Source organism: Ornithorhynchus anatinus, chromosome 17 (assembly GCF_004115215.2).
Source record: "Ornithorhynchus anatinus isolate Pmale09 chromosome 17, mOrnAna1.pri.v4, whole genome shotgun sequence".
In the NCBI taxonomy this organism is placed as follows: Eukaryota; Metazoa; Chordata; class Mammalia; order Monotremata; family Ornithorhynchidae; genus Ornithorhynchus; species Ornithorhynchus anatinus.
The window spans coordinates 18,542,437-18,563,385 of NC_041744.1; the positions used below are offsets into that span (position 1 = coordinate 18,542,437).

At 52.8% G+C, this 20,949-nt stretch overlaps 1 protein-coding gene across 4 annotated transcripts in view; it reads right to left on the reverse strand.

Annotated features, from left to right (window-relative positions):
• Nucleotides 1–20,949, reverse strand: part of NCAM2 (neural cell adhesion molecule 2) — a 244,275-nt gene that overhangs the window by 98,671 nt on the left and 124,655 nt on the right. For all 4 annotated transcript variants that reach the window (XM_029081674.2, XM_029081673.2, XM_029081675.2 and 1 more), the window contains exon 2: nt 697–771. In XM_029081674.2, coding sequence (XP_028937507.1) covers nt 697–771 — 75 coding nt within the window. The remainder of the gene's footprint in view (nt 1–696; nt 772–20,949) is intronic.

Consider the following 20,949-nt stretch of genomic DNA (forward strand, 5'->3'; position numbering starts at 1 on the left):
TCTGGGAATCAAAATGGAGGCGGCGAATCTAAACACCAAAGAGCGATGCCGATCCGCACCGTCTAAGACAAGTTCACCTCGTCGGATCCTCCAGGGCTTCAAGGCCCGGCTGAACAAAGTTATGCGTGCGCACGGAATGGCAACAAATGAAGATGGCGTCACGTTCCCCGGGCTTGCTGCGATGGCAGAAGATTCGCGAGAAGACATTTCATTACGGTAGGATACGAATTTCCTGGTGAAACTATGTAAGCAGTGAAACAAATGAATTCTCACTTTTCAGGAGGAAGTGCGAGGTTGGCTGGGAATCTGAAACCCTCAGGGGTAGCTAGGGTGCACCTCGCCATACCTAATTTATGCATTGCATATTTACCCGAACGACTGAATTACCATCTTGACACTCATCCCAATATTCACCTTTAGATAAGCACAATGATTCAAACAGAGCCCCCAAAAGAGCGGGCATAAATAATTAATGCTCATGGAAATTATTTTCAAAAATCAGTGGTCCGGTCTGCTTAGCTGCAAAATCCAACCCTCCCGCTGAATCAAAAAGAAGCCAAACGGACCCGCTTCCCCTCCAAACTAACCGTCAGTCAGAACTTGGGGAAAACATGGATGCCCGAAGTCAGGGGTTGGGAAAATTTAAGGAAAGCAGGCCAGGGAGGAACCAAAATGGAGGCGGGATGCGCTACGTACCCGTACACGTGAAGAATTTCGATTCACCGACGCTGAGCTCGACTTTGCTAAGTGAGATGGTCACTTGGAGGAGCGCTAGATAACGACAAGAAGAAAGCCCGATTAGAACAGCTGTGCTCGTAAGCCTTTAAAACACGGTTCTCAAGAACGCGCCGTTTACTCGCGAAGCTCACCCCGGTATTAAGGTCGGCGGGAGGGGGAGGGGAAGGGAGGAGGAGAGAAATCAATGCCGAGACATGAGTATCGATCTCCACAGACCCACTCCACTCATTCCCTCCAAACTCACCCTGGAATTATCTGAAAACACCGAGAACCATTCCGAGTCCGAATGTACCACGGCCGATAATGGAATGAGACCTGTCATTCTCCCTTGGAGGGAGAGTCGGTTCTCTGCCTCGGCCAATAAGCACCGTCGGTTGGAAACTTTCATTCAGTGGTATTTATTGAGCGCTTACTGTTTGCAAGGCACTGTCCTAAGCGCTTGGGAGAGTGCCATATAAACATCAGGCACATTCCCCGCCCACAACGAGCTCCCTCCACAGTGATCCACAGAGATGTGAGTGAGGAATTCTGACCGCTGATCCCGATGGGAGATCTGGAAGGGCCACTTGGATCAAGCGCTTAGAACAGCGCTCGGCACATAGTAGGCGCTTTACAAATACCAACATCATCACCATTTTGATCACCCTGTTATCCTGCTACAGATCGACACACTGAAAAGGTCTACCGAGGAGCTCAGAAAATTCTCTCGCTTTCCTTTCCCTTACCTTGCCCTCTGATCAAATCAATCGGTGGAATTTATTGAGCATTTCCTACGGGGGCACTGTATTAAGCACCGGGGAAGGGCCAGCACGATGGAGTTGGTAGACACGCTCCCTGCCCACCGTGAGCTTACGGTCTAGAGGGGGAGAGACACTGGTATAAATCAATTATGGACGTAAGTACCGTGGGGAGTTGCGGAACCGACGTGCACTTTCTCGGCCAGGGCTCCACGGCTCAACCAGCGCAATCTGCTTGACCAATCAGGTGATTTCTTCCAATCCCCCAAACCCATCTTGAAATTCGACGTCCTACCAAAGGAGGACGTGCAAACGGGCCACACGTATCCCAAAAACAAGGCCAACCTCCCGCATTTGCCAGGAAATACGGTACTCCGGGACTCCGATCGGAACTACCGTTTTTCAAGGGGACCCATCCCTCCCGAACCCGATGCGGAAATCCACGTCAGACTCCCCACACCCGGCCCTTCGATATCGATAGAACGGACGAAATGAGACCACCCGCCCACCTTCCCCCACGACACGGTCATTCCTCTTGCCTTGGGTCTCCTTATGTAAATGGGGATGGAAAACGTCCCTTTATGCAAACGAGAAGGGGAAAGTGTCGCCCAAGTGATCAGTCTCGCGATCTCTGCTGACGAGGTAGTCGGGCCCAGGATCCATTACCCGGCAAGGAGACGGTCGCGCTTATATCCCTCATTCCGAGGGTGACATTTAATTAAAAACTAAAATACGGGGGAGAGGGAGCAGGGGACGGAGCCCCTCCGTCTCTTCCGGTCGATTTCACCCGGAAACACTCAGGCCTGGAGGTGATGGGGTCAGCCGACGGAGGCCCAGAGAAGGGAAAGGATTTGCCCGAGGTCGGACAGCAGACACGTGGTAGAGCCGGGACTAGAACTCAGGTCCTTCTGACTCCCAGGCCCGGGCTCTATCCACTAAGCCACGCTGATTCTCTGCAGAGGACTCACGCTTCCACGTACGATGTATTCCGCGACGCGGTCTGCCTCCCCTGCTAGAATGTAAACTCCATGTGGGCAGGGAAAGTGTTCGCTGACTTTGACAAGTGCTCAGTACAGTGCTCTCCACACAGTAAGTGCTCCATAAGAACCACTGGCAACGAGCAGGAAGGAAGCAACTTTCTCATGGTATTTATTAAGTGCCAGGCACTGTACTAAGCCCTGGGGCAAATACAAGATACTCAGGTGGGACACGGTCCCTGTCTCACAAAGGGCTCACAGTCTTAGCCTCCATTCTATAGATGAGGGAACTGAGGCCCAGAGAAGTGAAGTGACCGGCCCAAGGTCACGCAGCAGATGAGTGGTGGAGCCGGGATCCAGCCCAGGCCCTCTGACTCCCGCGCCTTATCCGCTAGGTCAAGCTGCCTCCCCAACCTGCCGCTTCCCAGATCCCGCCGTCGCCGGTTCTTTCCGGGGGATAGACGGGACCCCCTCGAGCGGAACAACCAGGATTAGAAAGTACCGCCAGGACCTTTGAGGAGTAAAGCTGGAGAGAGTCCTAAAAGGGGGGGAAATGAAATTTAATGAGCCGTTCAACAAGGAACAGACGAAATTATGTTAATGGAGGAACGGAGCGCGCGGCCGAGTTTGTGCAGGCGCGGGGGGTGTTGGTTGTCGGGGGGCCGGGGGGGGGGGCAAGGGGAAGGGAACTCGTCCAGGGTGGTGGGCTGGACGGCCACCCTCCCCCGAGAGGGGGCCGGAGGGTCCGGGATGTGAGGCCGGGGCGCTGAACACGCCGACTCCGTGCGACTCGCTAAGCCCTTGGAGGGCCGACGCCCAGACGCCGAGCCCCTCACGAGCCATCGGAGAGGAGACGTGGCCCGAGGAGAGTCAGCAGCACCGCGCTGGGAGCCGCGGGACCTGGGTCCTCACCTCTTAGAAGCCGCACGGCCTAGGGTGTGGAGCGCGGGCCCGGGTTCTGATCCCAGCTCCGTCCCTTGTCCCCTACGTGACCTTGGGCGAGTCACTCGGCTCCCCTCGGCCCCAGTTACCTCGTCAGGAAGACGGGGATCGAGACCGTGGGCTCCCCGTGGGACGGGGACTGAGTCCCACCCTGATGGGCTCCTATCGACCCCAATGCTTAGTGCAGTGCCTGGCACAGAGTAAGCCCTTGACAGATGCCATAATTACGATTAGAAACAGCCTGGCCTAGCCGACGGAGCCTAGGTCTGGAAGTCAGAACTACCTGGGTTCTCGTCCCAGCTCTGCCTCTTGTCCGCTGGGTGACCTTGGGAAAGTCACTTCACTTCTCTGGGCCTCAGTCGCCTCATCTGTAAAATGGGTGCCGACTGGTTCACCCCAAGCGCTTAGTACAGTGCTCTGCACATAGTAAGCGCTCAATAAATACCACTGAATGAATGAATGAATGAATAAAATGGGGATTAAGACCGTGAGCCCCTCGGGACGGTATCCAATCCGATTAACCTCTAGCTACCGGGAAGCAGCGTGGCTCAGTGGGAAGAGCACGGGCTCGGGAGTCGGAGGTCACGGGTTCGAGTATACCCGCTCTGCCACTTGTCAGCTGCGTGACTGTGGGCGAGTCACTTCACTTCTCTGTGCCTCAGTTACCTCATCTGGAAAATGGGGATTATCTGTGAGCCCCACGGGGGACAACCCGATTACCCTGCATCTACCCCCAGCGCTTAGAAGAGGGCTCTGCACATAGTAAGCGCTTAACAGATACCAACATTATTATTACTTTGAACAGTGCTTGGAACATACTAAGGGCTTAACGAGTACCGTGATCCTTAGCATCGTAATTACCAAACACCGCAATGCTCGACACGCAGTAAGGGCTTAACAAGTACCATAATTATCAATTATTAGTAAGCACTCAATCGGTACCACTGGTTGACTGACCGGCCGAGAGCTCTCCCACCCTCTCCCTCAGCCTAGCAAGAGAAACGCGTGCGGCTGCGTCGGGGGAGGGCTGTAGGAATCACATCCATATAAAACCGTCGGCACGCTTTGAGAACGAGCGTCGGGAGGAAAATGCGGGTTTTCAGTGATAAATAGGTAAGAGAGCAGGCGAACAAAATACCTCATCAATCCCATTGTTTCCCCTGAGCATTCGTGTGTGGGCAACAAAGACAGAGATGGCAGTTGGTAGGGATGTTGCCAAGCGGTTTTCAAGGAACATATAATTCCCCAACCCACGCACGCTCGCACGGATCGGACAACAAACAAGAAACCGCGCGTAAACGTGACCTTCCTCCGCTCAACTCTGTCCACCTCCAGAGAGGATGCAGCCCAGGACAGATGAGAGTGAAAACGCCCAGTACAGTGCTCTGCATATAGGGAGGGCTCAAAGAATCGCCCCGAGTGAGGCACTGACAGGTAAATTACCGCCCGTGAGCCACGTGTGTGGCCGCGACGGAGGCAAGCGCTTCGTTAATGGCGCCAAGCCGTGTTCTGATAAAAACTGTGCTATTTGAGCGCTCACCATGCGTCAAAGCAACCGTACTAAGCGCTGGGGTAGGTACAAGATAATCGGGTTAGACGCAGTCCCGGTCCCACGTGGGGTTCCCTCGGCACATTGTAAGCGCTTAACAAGTACCACAATATTCACAAGAGCAGCATGTGAGGAAATGGAGCAGCCTAGAGGGCAAGGAAGGGGGGTGAAAACGGCAGAGCTTCGGCGCTGATGCCACAATAATAATAATAATGTTATTTGTTAAGCGCTTACTAAGTGCAGAGCACTGTTCTGAGCGCCGGCGTAGATACAGGGTGATCAGGTCGTCCCACGTGAGGCTCACGGTTAATCCCCATTTTACAGATGAGGTAACTGAGGCACCGAGAAGTGAAGTGGCTTGCCCAGAGTCACACAGCCGCCAAGCGGCAGAGCCGGGATTCGAACCCATGAACTCTGACTCCCAAGCCTGGGCTTCCTCCACCGAGCCACGCTGCTTCTACACAACCTCAACCCGAGGCTCCCCTTGCCACAGCCCTCAGGTGGTTACTGCGGGACCAGGGAGGTGAACCCTGGCTGGGCCACTTCTCTGCTGCGAGACCTCGCTCAGATCACTTCACTGGGCCTCAGTTTTCTCATCTGCCATATGGGATAAAAGAGGGGCTCTCTCCCCTCCTAGTCTGTGAGCCCCACCACGGGACAGAGACCGTATCCACTCGGATCGTCTCTCCAGGCACTCGATGCAGAGCTGGGCATCGAATAGGTCTAGTGGATAAAGCTTGGGCCCGGGAGTCAGAAGGACCTGGGTTCTAATCCCTGCTCGCCTGTTGTGTGACCCCGGGGAAGTCACTTCCCTTCTCTGGGGCTCAGTGACTTCATCTGGTAACGGGGATTAAAAACCATGAGCCCCATGTGGGACGGGGACCCGATTTGCTTGTATTCACCCCAGCGCTGAGAACAGTACCTGACAGAATACACTTAACCAAAGCTCTAATTATTATTATTCTTATCATCAACAAATGCCACAGTCATTATCATAAACGGGGAGACCAGTGGGAGGAAAAAGAAAATAGCAAGATGAACAGGTGAATAAACAGGTGCGAAACATTCACAGGACTCCAAAAGTAACGCACCTTTCTTCTCCGCCGTATCTCTGGACAAACGTTTCTTTCGCTTCTTTTTATGCTACACAGACTCCACATAAATGCAGCAGACCGCTCCAACACCATGTTAATCTATGCAGCAATCGTGAACCCCAAGACAGCGTTATCTCGAAAAACGCCATTAAGTCGGGTGAACCTGTCATTCGGCAACTCGCTCCCCTTGGACAGCCTAATTAGGTTTTAATCAGATTCCGTGTTGTTAAATACTCTGACTCGAACAACAGTGAAGGGCATAAAACATCTGAGGAGAGACAGAGATGAGAGAGTGAGGGGACACAGAGAGAGAGAGGGGGATGGGGGGGGGACGGGGGGACAGAGAGAGGGGGGACGGGGGTGCAGGGGGGGATGGGGGGGACAGAGGAGGGAAAAGAAAGAGGGGGGGACAGAGGGGGGAAAAGAAAGGGGGGGCGGGGGGGGACAGAGAGAGAGAGAGAGGACAAGACAGGAGAGAGAGAGAGAAGAGAGAGAGAGAGGACAGAAGAGAGAGAGAGAAGACAGAAGAGAGAGAGGAGAGAAAGAGGATGAGGAGAGAATGAGAGGAATGAGATTGGAGAGAAAGAGAGGAAAGAGAGGAGAGAAAGAGGAGAGGGAAAGGGAGGAGAGAGACGGGTAGAAAAAGGGGGGGGGAGAGACAGAGAAGAGAAGGGAAAAAGGAATGGGGACAGAAGAGAGCCAGAACAGAGACAGAATAGAGAAGGAGAGAGGAGGAAGGGGAGAGGGAGAGATGGGAAGAAAGAAAGAGAGGGTGGATGGGGGAAAGGAGAGAAGAAAGAGAGGAGGGAAACACAGAAAGAGGAGAGAGGAGCAGAAAGAGAAAAGGGGGAGGAGAAACAGAGGAGTAAGAGACAGATGAGAGAGAAGGGGGAGAGGGGAAAGAGACAAGGGGGACAGAGAAGAGATGGGGAGAGAGAAAGAGGGAGGGTGGATGAGACAGAGGGGAGAGAGGAGCGAGAGAGAAGCTGCTGAACCAGGTGAGAGGAGAAGGGGAGCGCTAACCGCCATAACGGCTCTAGGGGACGAGCCTGCGGTGCAGCGAACGGGACTCTGCTGGATCGGGGGAGCCCGAGTGACATGCGGTGGAGTCAAACCGAACCACTGACCACCAAGGTTACGGGGGAAAGTTACCTTAGTTGACTCAGTTGACTTTCTTACTTAGTTTTACCGACACGGAAGGGAGCGACCCGTATACTCACTCACTCCAAGGATCCGATACCAGTCTGCTGGTCAAGGAGGGCCCCTTCTGCCCTCCCACTTCAAAGCGAGCGGTCTTTTTACCTGCCTTAAGGGGCTCGGGGGGGAGGGGGGGGGGGGTCCTTTATTGGTCCAGACCCCCCATGGGTAGAGCGGGGTGAGAAGGCCCCACCTCCCTCCACGCTCCACCCCCACAGGCCACCCATCACCTGTCTCAGGTAGGGCCCGTCCGCGCCGTGGCCGACGTCTTCCTTGCCGTCGGCAGGATCACAGAGGACCGCTAATAAGGCAGCTCGTTGTGAGTTCACCACACCCGTCACCCTCACCTGCCCCGACTCCCAAATCAAGCTCTGCCCAAGATGCGGGGTGAGGATGCCGACCGTCCCCTGGGCCCGTTCGTGGCAATCGTTTGTTTTTATTACCCCGCTTGTCGAGCGCTTACTATGCGCCAAGCACGGTCCTGAGCCCTGGGGCAGATACGAGCTAAGCGGGTTGGACGCAGTCCCCGTCCCACACGGGGCTCACGATCGAAGTAGGAGGGAGTAGGATTTAATCCCCATTTTACACCTGAGAAGGCCGAGGCACTGAGAAGTGAAGCGACTTGGCCAAGGTCACACAGCAGGCAGGTGGAGGAGCGGGGATTTGAATCCACGTCCTTCTGACTCCCAGGCCCAGGCTCCCCTTCTTAAAACAGTGCTCTCTGTGGGCAGGGAACGTGTCTGTTTATTGTTGGACTGTCCTCCCCCAAGCGTTTAGTACAGTGCTCTGCACACAGTAAGCGTTCCGATACGACCGAATGAAAGAACCAAGTAACTGAGACCCAGGGAATTGAAGCGACTTGCCCAAGGCCACACGGGAGAACCTGGATTAGGACCCAGGTCCTTCTGACTGCAAGGCCCAGGCTGCTTCTACGTACTGAGCGCTTACTGTGTCCTGAGCACTGTACTGAGCCTTTAGGAAAGTACAATTTCATAGGGTTGGCCAACCTTTTCCAAGCCATCACTCGACCGATTGAGCATTTACCGTGTACAGGGCACTGGTCTCAACACCTGGGAAAGTACAAGACGACAGAGTCGGGTAGAAACCTTCCCAGCGATGAATTCATCGAAGGCACTTATAGAGCATTTACTGAGCGCAGAGCATTGCGCTCGGGAGAGTCCAGTACAACAGAGTCGGGCAGATACGATCCGTGCCCACGACGAGCTCACCGTTTAGACGGGGAGACGACATTAGACGATATTACCGACGGGGAAAAGGGAGAATGTAGGGATATTTACACGGCGATAGGGACGCCCGATCCTCCGGATGACGGCCGGGAAGCCAATCGATGCCAGAATCGGCTTGGGGAAGCAGCGTGGCCTAATGGAAGGAGCCCGGGGCCTGAGATTCGGAAGATCTGGGTCCGAATACCGGCTCCGCCAACTGTCAGCTGCGAGACCCCGGGGCACGTCACTTCTCTGGGCCTCTATCTTCTCATCCGTTAAATGGGGATACAACACCGGTTCTCTCTCCTGCTTAGACTCTGAACCCCATGCGCGACGGGGACGGCGCCCGATTTAACTAGCGTGTTTCCACCCCGGCACTTACGACAGTCCCTCGCACGTAGTGATCAATCAACCCACGGTATTTATTGAGCCCTTCCTGCGTACGAAGCACTGAACCGGAGAGTACAATCCCACGGAACCGGCGGACTCGTTCCCCGCCCGTAACGAGCTTCCGGTCAAGTCTATGATACGCGCTTAAATTCCACCGTCATTATTTCGACGAGGCACTTGGGTTTCACCCAGCTCCTCAGCGGCAGCTCTGGTTGGAAAATTACCGCTGAAAGAAATCTGTAAGAGCAGAGGATGATGGAGGGAGTCAGGGAGAGAAATAGACTTCGCGACAAACATTCGTTAGCATACGCGCATCAAATCCATGATGGTTGTGGACATAATTAACCCAACACTTCAGTGAGTTAATTACATCAGCCATAATAAGATCTTTTCATCATTAAAAAACACGCCATGCTTGAAATAGCAAAAACCAGGCAACTGGTGGGTTTAATCTACTGTATCATCCCTAAATTGTGTTAAAATATGTGACGATCTCAAGTGCGTAGACACACAGAGTTCCATATTTTCATAATTACAGCATCAACCACATTGCAAACAGGATCTAGTTCCATTTACCCAGAACGGCAGAAAAATGTTGAGGAAGATTCGGAATTACGGAATTAGGAACCCGAAGCCCCGCGACTCTAATGCCTTGGCGATGATCGGCTCTCCGAGACCCCATTGCCTTTGTCCAACTCGGCCTTCCAGTTGGCCCTCTCCAAGAATCCCACTCCCTCTCGTCGTCGGTATTTTTTTTTTTTTTTTTCAGGTATCTGTTGAGCGCCTACCTGATGATGGTATTTGTTAAGCACTGACTATGTGCCAAGCACTGATCTAAGCGCTAGGGTAGATATAAGGTAATCAGGTTGTCCCACGAAGGGCTCGCGATCTTAATCCCCGTTTTACAGACGAGGTAACTGAGACACAGAGAAGTTAAGTGATTTGTCTAAAGTCACGTGGCTGATTAGTGACAGCGCAGGCCTAGAACCCAAGACCTGGGACGTCATTCACTCAATAGTATTTATTGAGCGCTTACTATGTGCAGAGCACTGTACTAAGCGCTTGGAACGGGCAATTCGGCAACAGAGAGAGACAATCCCTGCCCAGTGTCGGGCTCACAGTCTAATCGGGGGAGACGGCCGGCCGAAAACAAGACAACGTAATCACGAGAAAATTAAATCTGACAAGTGGTGGGGTGGAATTAGAACCCGGGTCTTTCTGACTCCCAGGCCCGGGCTCTATGCATTAGGCCACGTTGTTTCTCCTTGTCCGTCTCCCCCGATTAGACCGTGAACCCGTCAAAGGGCAGGGACCGTCTCTATCTGTTACCGATTTGTCCATTCCAAGCGCTCAGTACAGTGTTCCGCACATAGTAAGCGCTCAATAAATACCGTTGAATGAACGTCAAGCACTGACATCTTCCAGGGGAAGGAAGTCTAAACTCACGATCACACCACTTGCGACACCCGAAAACGAAGGCACAGCTGAGCCTGGGTGGAGAGGGGAAAGGGGAAATTTCAAATCTTCCAAAACATTTTTCTGCCATTCTGGGTAAATGGAACTCGATTCCGTCCGCAATGTGGTTCACGCTGTAACTGTGAAAATATGAAACTCAAGTGCCTTGACTCTATTTAGTTGCCACTGTTTCTACGAGATGTTCTTCCCCTCGGTCCGTCTCCCCCGATTAGACCGTGAGCCCGTCACTGGGCAGGGAGTGTCTCTATCTGTGGCCGACTTGTTCATTCCGAGCGCTTAGTACAGTGCTCTGCACATAGTAAGCGCTCAATAAATACTAGTGAATGAATGAATTATAACACAAATCAATCAATTCATAGTTTTGATGGCTTTTGTTCAGCGCTGACCGTGTGCCAAGCACTCTTCTAATTCATCAGTCGTATTTAATCGGTCCTTACTCTGTGCAGCATACCGTACTAAGCTCTCGGGAGAGAAGAACGAGACAACACAACGGACGCATTCCACGTTGGAATATTTCTGAAAGAAGCTTCTGTCCACTGCTATCTTATCCTCCGCACGTTTCAAATTCCCGGTGCGCTCACGCAGATCTCCATCATGAAACGGAAGTCCCGACCCCTTTTTTAATTCACGTATTTAACGGTGTTCGTTAACTCGTCCCCCCGTGCCATGTACCGAGCACTGGGGGTAAATACCGGCTAATCAGATTGGACCCAATCCGTGTCCCACGTGGGGCTCACGGTCCTGATCCCCATTTTACAGATGAGGCGACTGAGGCACGGAGACGTGAAGTGACTTGCTCAAGGTCACTCGGCGGACAAGCGGCGGAGCCGGGATTAGAACTCAGGTCCTCTGACTACAACCCAGGGGTAGCAGGTCAAGGACCAAAACAAAAACTTTCACTGGAAGTCCTTAAAAATACACCCTGCGAGGTAAACGACACTAGAGAACCTGGCTTGAATAACGTCTCATCCCCCCCCCCCCCCCCCGGATAAACCAGGTTCGACGACTACGAAATTCACACGGTTCTGCACCTGTCATTGTCAAATAATGCGTCTCATTAAGAGACAGAGAGAAAAGATCCAGATTTCTTCACATTTAAATAGTGGGAGAGACAGGGAGAGAGAAAGAGAGAGAGATATTTCCCTAATGGAGATTTAATTGCAGATAACTAACGGAAAGCCACCAGGAACTTGCCAATCAGCAATCCACAGAAGCGCAGGCTTCTCACCTTGTGGCAAAGAGACTTTTTCTTTAAGAAGAGAACATGCTGACTGGAACAGAGAAAGTGGGCGCAGACATAATTTCTCTCAAAAAATAAAGAGAAAACCAACTTGAGCGCTCAGCATCCCCATCCCAATACCCTCTGCGTGGCCTAGTGGCACGGGCACGGGCGTGGGAGTCCCAAGACCTGGGTTCCGATCCCGCCCCCGCCACCTGTCTGCCGTGTGACCTTAGGCAAGCCACTCAACTTCTCCGTGCCTCAGTTACCTCAACTGTAAAATGGGGGTGAAGCCTGAGAGCCCCACGTGGGACAACCCGATTACCTTGTAACTGCTCCAGCGCTTAGAACAGTGCTTGGCGCAGAGTGAGCACTTAAATCCCATTATTATTCTTATCAGGAAGGCGAGTTTTACAACGCCCGCATCTGTTATGATTTCTAACCCCCGGAAGGTTAACAAGAAGAGGCTCAGATTCCTCCCTCCAGCTCCCTCCCTGTGTTTTCTATTTCCGGGCCTATACCCGCACTCGTGTGAACGTGTCTTCCAACTCCCCTGCATGGTACTCTCCCAAGTGCTTGGTACAGGGCTCTGGACCTGGGTTCTAATCCTGCAGCGTGGCTCAGTGGAAAGATCCCGGGCTGGGGAGTCAGAGGTTGTGGGTTCGAATCCCAGCTCCGCCACTTGGCAGCTGTGTGGCCGTGGGCAAGTCACTTCACACTTCTCTGGGCCACAGTCACCTCATCTGGAAAATGGGGATGAAGACTGTGAGCCTCACCTGGGACAACCTGATGACCCTGTATCTACCCCAGCGCTTAGAACAGTGCTCCGCACGTAGTAAGCGCTTAACAAATACCAACGTTACTTGCCGGCTGGGTGACCCCGGACGAGTCACTTGGCTTCTCCGCGCCCTCGTCCGTAAAATGGGGATTGAGACTGTCGGCCCCATGTGGTACACGCATCAAGGTAGAAAGCGGGCCAGATCGGAGCGGGGAGGGAGAGGAGGCGAGGGGAATGGTATGTACTCATCCCTTCGGACAGCTGTCCGGGAACAAATATCCAACCGAATGGGATGCCGGCCTTATGAAAAGGCCTACGGAATTAGGTAGTCATGCTGATTATAATTGTATTCTTCTCGTCCTTCCAGTGGAAAGAAAAAAACAACACACCAGGAGCCTGAAGAAACAGGATTAAACATCAGTCGTCGGCTGAGACGCCGGACGGCATAGGCATCTGTCGTGGCCGGCACTGCGGACCACCGGGACAACTTGGACGGTGCTGAGCACCGTGCTCTGCACGCAGTGAGCGCTCAATGAATGCGACTGAACCACTGAGGAACGACGAGGGGTCCGGGGCCAGCAGGGACGACCGCTGGCTGTTGACTTCTGATGCTGGCTGGACCCAGGGCCCCGAGAAGCAGCGTTGCTTAGCGGATACAGACGGACCTCGGAGCCAGCAGGTCACGGGTTCTGATCCAGCCCTTGCCATTCATCGACCGCGTCCCTTTACGTCTCCGTGCCTCAGTCACTTCAGCCGGAAAACGGGGAATGAGATTGAGGGTTTCATACGGGACTGGGACTGACCCAGTAACCCAATTTGCTCGTATCCATCCCAGCGCTTGATACGGTGCCCGGCGCATAGTGAGCGCTTAATCATCACCATTGGCTTTTTTTTTCTTTATCATCAAAGGGCACTTAGAGTTGATACCAGTCGACTGATTAATCGATGGTTGTTGTTGGGCACTTACTGTGGGCAGGGGACTGTATGTACTAAGCGCTTGGGAGAGCCCAAAAGAACAGGGTCGGTGGATCACCCGGCTACGCAAGTCCAATCACAATCATTTGGGGGGGACAGACTGGGCGGAGAAGGGCCTAAATGATGATAATGTTGGTATTTGTTGAGCGCTCACTATGTGCAGCGCACCGTTCTAAGCGCTGGGGGAGATACGGGGTCATCGGGTTGTCCCACGTGAGACTCGCAGTTGATCCCCATTTGACAGATGAGGGAACTGAGGCCCGGAGAAGTGAAGCGACTCGCCCACGGTCACACGGCTGACAAGTGGCAGAGCCGGGATTCGAACCCATGAACTCTGACTCCCGAGCCCGGGCTCTTTCCACTGAGCCAAACACCCATTCAGTCTTGGTTGTATTTTCTAGTCCAAAGTCTACTGAAGTGGAAACGTAGGGATTGCCTCTATTTGTTGCTGAATTATACTTTCCAAGCACTTGGTACGGTGCTCTGCACACAGTAAGCACTCGATAAATTCGACTGAACTGAGGCATCTGCTAAGCACTCACTAGGAGTCAAGCTCTGTCCTCAGCACCAGGGTCGATTAATAATGATAATGTTTGGTATTTGTCAAGCGCTCACTATGTGCCGAGCACTGTTCTAAGCGCTGGGGTAGACACAGGGGAATCAGGTTGCCCCACGTGGGGCTCACGGTCTCAATCCCCATTTTACAGATGAGGGAACTGAGGCACAGAGAAGTTAAGTGACTCGCCCACGGTCACACGGCCGACAAGCGGCAGAGCTGGGATTCGAACTCACGAGCCCCGACTCCAATCCGAGAACATCGGGTCCCTACTGATGGTCTCAGCGTGGACTTCCGTGCCCAGAGATCCACCTCCAAACCGAATGCACTTCGGGTCTTCCGCTGCTCGTTCAGCTCTCAAGCTCTTCCTGGAAAAAAAATGAATCACTTCTTCCCTGGAGCTGAGCGAAAGGAAGAAATGTACAGACAGACATCAAAGGGGTGAAGAGTACTGATTAATAATAACAATAATAATGGTATTCGTTAAGTGCTTACTACGTGTCGGGCCCCGTACCGAGCTCTTGGGGTGGATACGAGCAAACGGGGTTGAACACAGTCCCGGTCTCACTTGGGGCTCACCGTCTCCATCCCCATTTTACAGATGAGGTCACCGAGGCCCAGAGGAGTGAAGTGACTTGCCCAAGGTCACCCAGACAAGTGGTGGAGGTGGGATCAGAACCCACGACCGTCTTGCCTCCCACGTCCATTCATTCATTCAATAGTATTTAGTGAGCGCTTACCATGCGCAGAGCACCGTACTACGCGCTTGGAATGGACAATTGGGCAACAGATAGAGACGGTCCCCGCCCTCTGACGGGCTCACGGTCTAATCGGGGGAGACGGACGGACGAGAACAGTAGCGATAAAGAGAATCGAGGGGATGAACATCTCATTAAAACAACAGCAAATCAACAGAATCAGGGTGACGTGCATCTCATCAGCGAAATAAACAGGGTAATGAAGACACATACAGTTGAGCGGACGAGTACGGTGCCGAGGGGAAGGGAGAGGGGGAGGCGCGGAGGGAAAGGGGGAGCAGAAGGAAAGCCACATCTGGGCCCTATCCACTACGTCACGATAAGCACAAGTTGGGAAGCGTAAAACGTGCCGCCGTATCCATCTCACACCCACCCCCACCCCCCCCCCCCCCAAACCCTCGACGTCTCCCGGATCCCCGCCGCATGGAAAGCCAACAATTTTAAACAAATCGTAGTATACTAAAGACTCGCTGCAGTATATCGATCTGCTTACACAGACCGTCTTCAGGGAAATTGAGTGAATACAACCTGGCAGTTAGAATTCAATTTATAAGATGGCACTCGGGCCTTACGCAGCTCTAGGATTACAAAAGAGCTATTACGGGGTTTTGGCTTCGGATCTTCCAAGCGGTTTTAGCATCTAAAATCTGGGGGGACGGCCGTTCCCTCGTGCTGACCGGATACTCGCTTGGTAAACGGTGAAGATGCCGCCAAACGCTGTTATAGTTAAGTGCCGCTTTCGTACTCCAACCCAGCCAACACCCTCCACGCCTCGACCTCTAACGCCAACTTATTCACTGTGCCCCGATCTTATCTCCCGCCGACCCCTTGCCCAGGTCCTGCCTCTGGCCTGGAACTCCCTCCCCCTTCCCATTCGTTCCCCGTTCCGGGGAAGCCGCGCGGCCTAGTGGATGGAGCCCAGATCTGGGAGTCGGGAGGACCTGCGTCCTAATAGCCGCTCCGCCACTTGTCTGTGAGTCATCTTGGGCGCGTCGCTCCGCTTCTCCGTGCCTCGATTCCCTCTTCCGGAAAATTGGGGATTAAGACGTTGAGCCCCGTGTGGGACAGGGACCGGGTCCGTCCTGATCAGTTTGAATCTACCCCAGGGTTCTGAACGGTGCTTGACACAAAGTAAGCCCTTAACAAATATATCGTCGTCATCAGATCCACTCACCCCAACTTCAACCATTTTCAACAGATTAAATGAGTCAAAGACTCACTAAAATCCCATGACTAAGCCTCCTTCCCCCTACTTCTTCACCTTTCTCCGCCTCTACGCACTCAGAACAGTACCCCGAAAGCACTCGATAGCCACCCCACCCTCCTCCGAGACTAAACCCTCCTTTCCCCTTCTCCCACTCCCTCCTGCTTCGCCCTGACCTGCTCCCTCCATTCATCCCCCCTCCGGCCACCCAACTCTCATTGCCAATATCTGTGATTTATTTATTAACATTAACGTCCGCCTCCCTCTCTAGACTGTAAGTTCATCGCGGGTGGGGGACGCGTCCGTTTACCGTTGTGTCCTTCCGAGCACTTAGTACGGCAGACGCTCGATAAATATGACGATGGGTGAAGGAACACATGTTTCCCCTTTTCCCTTCTCGTCTCTCTTCCCTCGGGTCCTTTCCGAACGACGCCGTGTCACACAACCGAGGCAAACGGAGGAAGGTTGTTTTGACAACTCAGCTCACTGGTTGGCACCGACAAAGGGGAGAGAGACAATCAAGTGTGAAGAAGCTGGGTCCTTTAAGATGACAGCGCTTGTGTCAGCAGCAGGTGACGAACAGGTGTTCATCTCGCCAAATTATGCAAAACCGCTTGAGGTCCACGGAACGTATCTGTTTAGAAAACCTCAAACGGGAATATCTGGGGCACTCGATGTGACGATGGAAGTGTCTTTTTTTTTTTTTTGCTTCCCGGCAGCAGAGAGACTGGTTGGCGACTTGACTCTTGTGACAGTTTCAAGGACACATCTCCGCAGGTTTCCTCCCCCCCCCGCCCCGCACCGGGGGAAGGGAGTGTCGGGAAAAATCGGCTGGAATTCTGTCAGGATGTCACAACGCTGCCCCGGAACGAGAGAAAGCTGGGCCGTCGGTGGAATCGTTTTTCCTCCGAACTAGATGGCTTAATGGACTTCAGTTACAATCCAGTTAAATCTGAGCACAGAGGGATTTTGAGAGGTGGGGATGTAGACCTTAAAATCAGGCTACAAACCGGCAGTTTCATCTGGGAAGAAGCCACGTGGCCTCGAGGGAAAGAACCCGGGCCTGGGCGGGAGGGGATCTGGCTCCGCCACGTGTGTGACTCGGGCCAAGCCGTTCAACTTCCCTGGGCCTCGGTTTCCCCCGTGTATAACGGGGATTCGATAGGGCTTCTCCCTCCTCCTCAGCCTGCGAGTCCCATGGGGGACAGGGACCGTGTCCAAACTGAAAATCGCCTCTAACCCACACTCAGAACAGCGCCTAATACACGGTACGTGTTCAACGAAGCCCACCGATGTTATTACCATCAGGGGAGATCGGGGAATGAAGACCGCCAAGGTTGGGGCAGGCAGTAGGCCGTCGTCAAAATCAACCAAGTCGCCGTTTACTGTTGCACTGTCCGTTCCCAAGCGCTTAGCACGGTGCCGTGCACCCGGTGAGCGTTCAGTAGATACTACTGAATGAATAAATGCTTTGGAAGAATTCTCAGACTGCCACGTACCTACAAGGCTTTCCTATCTGTTACCGGCCCCTACCGAACGTGGGGTTCCCAACGGAATGAGACAAAACCTGCCTTAACGTCTGCGGAATTTTTCTCACACAATGACGAGAATGACGAGAACCCCCACGCCGAAAGATACGTACGCATCTTTGAGAGACACGGTACAAATTATATCGTAGAAAGTATTGTAAATTACTTATTTATTCGGACTGTCTGTCTTCCCCCGCTAGACCGTTAGCTCGTGATGGAATGCGTCCTGCTAACGCTGTCGCGTTGTACTCTCCCAAGCGCTCAGTACAGTGCTCTGCACATAGTAAGCGCTCAAAAAAAATCTCACTCACTGATTGAAACACACTGTGGGGGGGGGGGGGGATGCGATGGTAATGATGAAACGTCAAACCAGAGCTGTCTCCTGCAAAAGATGATTTCAATTGTTACTCTCTGCAGGGCAGGTGCACCCAAAACTTTATTTTCAATTACCAAGTGCCTTCAGAGAAAATAACATCTCCTAACAAATTGATGGGCTGCAGTTGGCTTCCGGCAAAATAAAATCCTATCAGGCACTTATTTCAAAAGCTGAAATGCCAAACTACCTTGAACATGCTCAGCTTGAGTCGGGAAGGCAACTGAATGCTATTTTTCTTAAATCTCCTCGCTTCCTTTTTGCTTTTTTAATTTTTAAGCGCCTTCTATGTGCCAGACGCTGTGCCAAGCACGGTAAATAATGAGGTTGGACACAATCCCTGTCTCACACGGGGCTCCCGGGATTAATCCCCATTTTACAGATGACCTTGGGTTCTAAACCCAGCTCTGCCACTTGTCTCCTGCGTGATCTTGGCCATTCTTCACTATTCCGGGCCTCAGCTTCTTCATCAGTAAAATGGGGATTAAGAGGGTGAGGCCCATGTGGGACGTGGTCTGTGTCCAAACCGATGACCTCGGACTCTACCCCGGTGCTCAGTGCAGTTTCTGGCACACAGTAAGCACTTAAATATATAAAATAAATAGACAAGACCCCTGTCCTTGAGGAGCTTACATTCTACTCTGTGCAGAGCACTGTAGAAAACACGTAGGCTATTACTATTATCATCCTTCCCGAACGGGACGATTGGCTACTCATTTGTTCACCTCAGGTTTTCACGACGGGCCGGGGGGGGGGCTACGACCGATCCGATTCTCTTAGACCTCGCCCCATCCGTGGCACACGGATAAGTGCGTCCTAAATTCCATAATCGGTTCCAGTCGTCACAGAAGAGAGCGGCAGATCGTCACTGCCCGATGAAACGGCTCAAATAACGCGGTATCGTTTAAGGAAGAAATGTGGGGAAATAAAAACGAAGGAGGGCGCAAATCCTCTGAAACGTATCCCCTTCCCGTGCCCCACCGCGACTTGGGTAATGGGAGGGTGGCATAACTTCCTTCCGGGCTCCGGTCCGCGAGGTGACTTCTGCTTCCTCCCGACTTTTCTGCTCTCTGCGGGAAGCGCGGGGAAATCTACTGCACCTCTGGTTCCTAAATCAGCCGGATAACTACCCAGCTTAGACGAGAGAATATTCCGGGCGTTTTCATTTTTTTTCCAACTTTAATGTAGATCGATATCGCGCCTCGAGATTATTAGCTATGATTCATTTAACCAATCATAATAAAAGACAGGCACTTCATCTCAGTACTGTTGTAGATCGCGTGCCTTAATTAAGTCGGCTCGTTTCGGGGAAAACTTTCAGCCTGCAGGATTGTGGGTTAAAGCGACAAGGGGCTGGGGGTTCCTTCCACTAATTCCGTTGTGTTTTATCCCCCAAGTGCTTAGTACGGTGCTTCGCACGGAGTAGGTGCTCAAAGAATACCGCCGATTGACGACGGGTCGTAAATACCGTAAGGATAGACCCATCCCAAGACGCAAGCGATCGATCCATCCGCGAATAGGATCAAAAGAGCGTAGAGACCTGGACTAACCACTTGCCCAAGTGCCACACATTTAGTAGGCGTGATCCTTGTCCTCGAAGGTCTTCCAATTTAGCAGATACAAAAATGAATCGAAGATAAGAGGAAGTTAAAGATTAGTGGAATTAGATTAAACGCTCTACCTACGTGGTACGGGGGAAGACGGGATTGTGAGCGTTGAAGCGTTTTAGCAGTTCTCTACACTGTCGACCCGTTGTGGGCAGGGAATGTGTCTTCCAATTCTGTTATACTGCACGCTCCCAAGTAAGAATGATGATGTTGGTATTTGTTAAGCGCTTTACTTTGTGCCGAGCACCGTTCTAAGCGCTGGGGTAGACACAGGGGAGTCAGGTCGTCCCACGTGGGGCTCACGGTCTTAATCCCCACTTTACAGATGAGGGGACTGAGGCACCGAGAAGTGAAGTGACTTGCCCAAAGTCACAGAGCTGACAAGTGGCCGAGCCAGGATTCGAACCCATGACCAAGTGCTTAGGCCAATGCTCTCTGCACCTAGTAAGCCCACGATATAGGCCACCGATCCATCGACTGACGTATACGCCCTCGGGAGGCATAGGTCTCCCCGCTCCTCAAAAAATCTTGAACGGTTGGTTGCCCATCCACCTCGGCATCCAACGGAAACTCTTCGCCAGCGGCCTGAAAGCAGCCAACCACCTTGCCGCCTCCTACCCGTTGTGGCTGCCCTCCTACTATTCGGTAGCATTTACTGAGCGCTTACTATGTGCCGAGCGCTTGGAATGGACAATTCGGCAACGGATAGAGACGATCCCCGCCCGCTGACGGGCTAACCCGGGCTTCATTCCCCAAATGCCAGTCTTCTCACTCCATCGCGATTTCGTCTATCTCGCCACCGACCGCTCGGCCACGTCCCGCCTCCGGCCCGGGCCGCCCTCCCTCCTCATGTCCGACCGGCCGTCACTCTCCCCTCCCTTTCAAAACCTTATTTGAAGGCACAGCCGCTTCAGGAGGCCTTCCCCGACGGAGCCTTCATTTCCTCTTCTCCAACTGCCTTCGGCGGCGCCTCCGCACTTGAATTTACTCCTTATATTCACCCCGCGGCACTTTCATTCGCTCCTTCAATCGCATTTATGGAGCGCTTACTGAGTGCAGAGCACCGTACTGAGTGCTTGGGAAAACAAAATACAACAATCAACGGTGATATTCCCTGCCCACAGTGAGTTTGCAGTCTAGAGGGAAACCTAGGAGTTCTAAACATATTCGTAATTTATTCACTAGAAGCAGCGTGGCTCAGTGGAAAGAGCCCGGGCTTGGGAGTCAGAGGTCATGGGTTCGAATCCCGGCTCTGCCACCTGTCAGCCGGGTGACCGTGGGCGAGTCACTTCACTGCTCTGTGCCTCAGTGACCTCATCTGTAAAATGGGGATTAAGACCGTGAGCCCCACGTGGGACAACCTGATTCCCCCGTGTCTACTCCGGCGCTTAGAACGGTGCTCGGCACATAGTAAGTGCTTAACTAATACCAACGTTATTATTATATGTCTCCCCCTCTAGAGTACAAGCTCAATACGGGCAGGTTACGTGTCTACCAACTCTTCCATTGTTCTATTGTACTCTCCCAGGCGCTTAGTACAGGGCTCTGCACCCATGTGGAACTCAATAAATACGACTGATTGACGGATGACTCCTCACCTGTTGACGGATCACGGTCCAGCCTC